Raw genomic sequence first — 4,730 nt, forward strand, 5'->3', positions numbered from 1 at the left:
AGAGGGCCGCGTGTAACTGTGGGCCCCACACGGGCACAACATGGGCCCCACACGGGGACAACGTGGGCCCCACACACACACAACATGGGCCCCACACACACACAACGTGGGCCCCACACACACAAAACGTGGGCCCCACACGGGCACAACGTGGGCCCCACACGGGCACAACATGGGCCCCACACGGGCACAACGTGGGCCCCACACACACACAACATGGGCCCCACACACACACAACATGGGCCCCACACACACACAACGTGGGCCCCACACGGGCACAACATGGGCCCCACACACACACAACGTGGGCCCCACACGGGCACAACATGGGCCCCACACGGGCACAACATGGGCCCCACACACACACAACATGGGCCCCACACACACACAACATGGGCCCCACACACACACAACGTGGGCCCCACACACACACAACATGGGCCCCACACACACACAACATGGGCCCCACACACACACACAACGTGGGCCCCACACGCACACAACATGGGCCCCACACGCACACAACATGGGCCCCACACACACACAACATGGGCCCCACACGGGCACAACATGGGCCCCACACACACACAACATGGGCCCCACACGCACACAACATGGGCCCCACACGCACACAACATGGGCCCCACACGCACACAACATGGGCCCCACACCCACACAACATGGCCCCCACACCCGCACAACATGGGCCCCACACACACACAACATGGGCCCCACACACACACAACATGGGCCCCACACGGGCACAACATGGGCCCCACACACACACAACATGGGCCCCACACACACACAACATGGGCCCCACACGGGCACAACATGGGCCCCACACACCCACAACATGAGCCCCACACGGGCACAACATGGGCCCCACACGGGCACAACATGGGCCCCACACGGGCACAACATGGGCCCCACACGGGGACAACGTGGGCCCCACACACACACAACATGGGCCCCACACGGGGACAACGTGGGCCCCACACACACACAACGTGGGCCCCACACGGGCACAACATGGGCCCCACACACACACAACATGGGCCCCACACGGGCACAACATGGGCCCCACACGGGGACAACGTGGGCCCCACACACACACAACATGGGCCCCACACGGGGACAACGTGGGCCCCACACACACACAACGTGGGCCCCCACACGGGCACAACATGGGCCCCACACGGGCACAACATGGGCCCCACACGGGCACAACCCCACACGCGCACAACATGGGCCCACACGGGCACAACGTGGGCCCCACACCATGGACCGCACAACACACAACATGGGCCCCACACAGGCACAACATGGGCCCCACACCCGCACAACATGGGCCCCACACGGCCACAACATGGGCCCCACACGCCCACAACATGGGCCCCACACGGGCACAACATGGGGCCCACACACACACACAACATGGGCCCCACACGGGCACAACATGGGCCCCACACACACACACAACGTGGGCCCCACACGGGCACAACATGGGCCCCACACGGGCACAACATGGGCCCCACACACACACAACGTGGGCCCCACACACACACATACACACACACGCCCCACACACACACAACATGGGCCCCACACGGGCACAACATGGGCCCCACACACACACAAACATGGGCCCCACACACACACAACATGGGCCCCCACACACACACACAACATGGGCCCCACACACACAACATGGGCCCCACACACACACACAACACGGGCACAACATGGGCCCCACACACACACAACGTGGGCCCCACACACACACATACACACACACGCCCCACACACACACAACATGGGCCCCACACGGGCACAACATGGGCCCCACACACACACACAACGTGGGCCCCACACGGGCACAACATGGGCCCCACACGGGCACAACATGGGCCCCACACACACACAACGTGGGCCCCACACACACACAACATGGGCCCCACACACACACAACATGGGCCCCACACGGGCACAACATGGGCCCCACACACACACAACATGGGCCCCACACACACACAACATGGGCCCCACACACACACAACATGGGCCCCACATGGGCCCCACACACACACACACAACGTGGGCCCCACACACACACAACATGGGCCCCACACACGCACAACATGGGCCCCACACACACACAACATGGGCCCCACACACACACAACATGGGCCCCACACACACACACACATGGGCCCCACACACACACAACGGGGGCCCACACACACACACACGTGGGCCCCACACACACACAACATGGGCCCCACACACACACAACATGGGCCCACACACACACACACGTGGGCCCCACACACACACACAACATGGGCCCCACACACACACAACATGGGCCCCACACGGACACAACGTGGACCCCACACACACACAACATGGGCCCCACACGGGCACAACGTGGGCCCCACACGGGCACAACATGGGCCCCACACACACAGGCAAACAATATCCACTTGCCTCCACATGGTGTGTGTGTGTGTGTGTGTGTGTGTGCGCGGGAGTAAGTGTGTGCGGGCGAGCGTGCGTGCGCGTGTGTGTGTGTGTGTGTACGTGTGTGCGTGCATGTGTGTGTGTGCGTGCATGCGTGCGCGTGTGTACGTGTGTGTGTGCGCGTGCATGCGTACGTGTGCGTGTGAGCATAGAACTCATTGTGTCCCCCCCCCCGCTCGCTGCAGTTTAGAAGGATGAGGGGGTACCTCGTTGAAACGTACAGAATAGTGAAAGACCTGGATAGAGTGCATGTGGAGAGGATGTTTCCACTAATGGGAGAGTCTAGGACCAGAGGTCACAGCCTCAGAATTAAAGGACGTTCCTTCAGGAAGGAGAGGAGGAGGAATTTCTTAGGTCAGAGGGTGGTGAATCTGTGGAATTAATTGCCACAGACGGTGGTGGAGGCCAAGTCAATGGATATATTTAAGGCCAAAATAGATAGATTCTTGATTAGTACGGGTGTCAGAGGTTACGGGGAGAAGGCAGGAGAATGGGGTTAGGAGGGAGAGATAGATCAGCTGTGATTGAATGGTGGAGTAGACTTGATGGGCCGAATGGCCTCATTCTACTATTACTTATGAACATATGATGTTCTAACTGCAACGTGACGTCCCATGTTGTATGTGACATGTCCGGAAGTGGCGGCGCTGTGAAACGGCTGCGGCTCGCCTGCAGTCTGTCTGTTTTTACTTTTTTGTGTTGTTTTTTTTGTCTTGTTCAGTTAAACTTGTGGTTATTAGGTTGTGTCATGTGTGTGTGGGGGTGAAACGGGGCTTTCTGTCTCTCCCTTCGGGGGAATGCGACTTTCTTGTCGTATCCCCCTTCTCTTCCCCCGTCTGAGCTGAGGCCTAATGGCGGAGCTGGCGGCCTCCAGCCTGCGACCGACCTCGAGGATCCGGAGGTAGAGCCAGCCAGGACTTGACTTACCAACGCGAGGCTGGCCGTCTTCGAGCTGCGGCGGCGTTCGGGCAGCGGCACGACTCGGCGCTCCGGTGAGGGTGGACGGTGCGGGGCTGAGACGCTCCCGTGTGGGCATCGCGGTGCGGGGCTGAGACGCTCCCGTGTGGGCAGCGCGGTGCGGGGCTGAAACACTCCCGTGTGGGCGGCCTGGTGCGGGGCTGAGACACTCCCGTGTGGGCGGCCCGGTGCGGGGCTGAGACTCTCCCGTGTGGGCGGCCTGGTGCGGGGCGGAGACGGTGCTCCGGCGGCTAAGGCGGCGTTCTGGGGGCGGCGACCTGAATCCGGGGCTCGGCCGCGGGCCAGTGGACGACATCGTCGGGAGCTCGCGGGTCACAGGTTGATGCCTGTTTTCCGGAGCTCCCGTGGCAACAACTGCGTCCGCTGGACTGGAGGGCGGCAGCTTCGACCACCCCCGGCCGCGGATCTTGAACCGCGGGACTGACTTACCAACGCCCGGTGGGGCATCGCCTCAGCGCAGAGGGAGAAGAGGAGGGAAGAGACAGCAACCCTAAAACTTCTGCCTCCATCACAGTGAGGAGGTGCCTGGTGAACTCACTGTGGTGGATGTTAATTTGTGTTTATTGTGTGTTGTTATTATTACATGTATGGCTGCAGGCAACAACATTTCGTTCAGACCGAAAGGTCTGAATGACAAATAAAGGGTTCAATTCAATTCAATTCAACATGCCGGGGTTGGTGCCGATGAGCGTGGTGCGGCGTGGTTCGGTGTGGGCAGCGTGGTGCGGCTCGGCGTGTCGGTGTCTGATACTCACCCAGCACGGTGAGGAAGGCTTTGGCTGTCTTGACCGGCATGGTGAAAAGGGAGCAGGTGTACTGGCCTTCATCCGACAGGGTGATGTCGCTGATGTTGATGCTCAGCTCGTGCCAGGATGACCGCACCAGCTCGATACGGTTGTCCCGCAGTGCTGCGGATAAAACGCCGGCACGTGAGAACACGCCGTGACCGGGGACACTCGCACATTGGCCTCCAGAAATAAAATACAATAACTACACAGACAAAAGCTCAGGCGCTGAACAACCAGCAACAATGAATTACATTATCCAAAAATAAACTTTATACAGAATAAAAATATGTACACAAAAAAACACCGTACCCGCTGAGTTACTCCAGCACTCTGTGAAACGTCACCTATCCATGTTCTCCACAGATGCTGCCTGACCCGCTGAGTTACTCCAGCACTATGTGCGAAAAATAGTCACCGTTCCATGTTCTCCATAGGCATGCT

The 4,730-nt window shown here is 60.0% G+C and overlaps 1 protein-coding gene across 1 annotated transcript in view; it reads right to left on the minus strand.

Moving 5' to 3' along the window:
- Positions 1-4,409, minus strand: part of LOC129703094 (cell adhesion molecule 2-like) — a 36,766-nt gene extending 32,357 nt beyond the window's left edge. Inside the window, 1 exon segment of the mRNA XM_055645291.1 lies at positions 4,257-4,409. Within this exon segment, the coding sequence (XP_055501266.1) occupies positions 4,257-4,296 (40 nt within the window). The 5' untranslated portion in view covers positions 4,297-4,409.
- Positions 4,410-4,730: the final 321 nt, after the last annotated feature.

Source organism: Leucoraja erinacea, chromosome 13, assembly GCF_028641065.1.
Source record: "Leucoraja erinacea ecotype New England chromosome 13, Leri_hhj_1, whole genome shotgun sequence".
NCBI lineage: Eukaryota > Metazoa > Chordata > Chondrichthyes > Rajiformes > Rajidae > Leucoraja > Leucoraja erinaceus.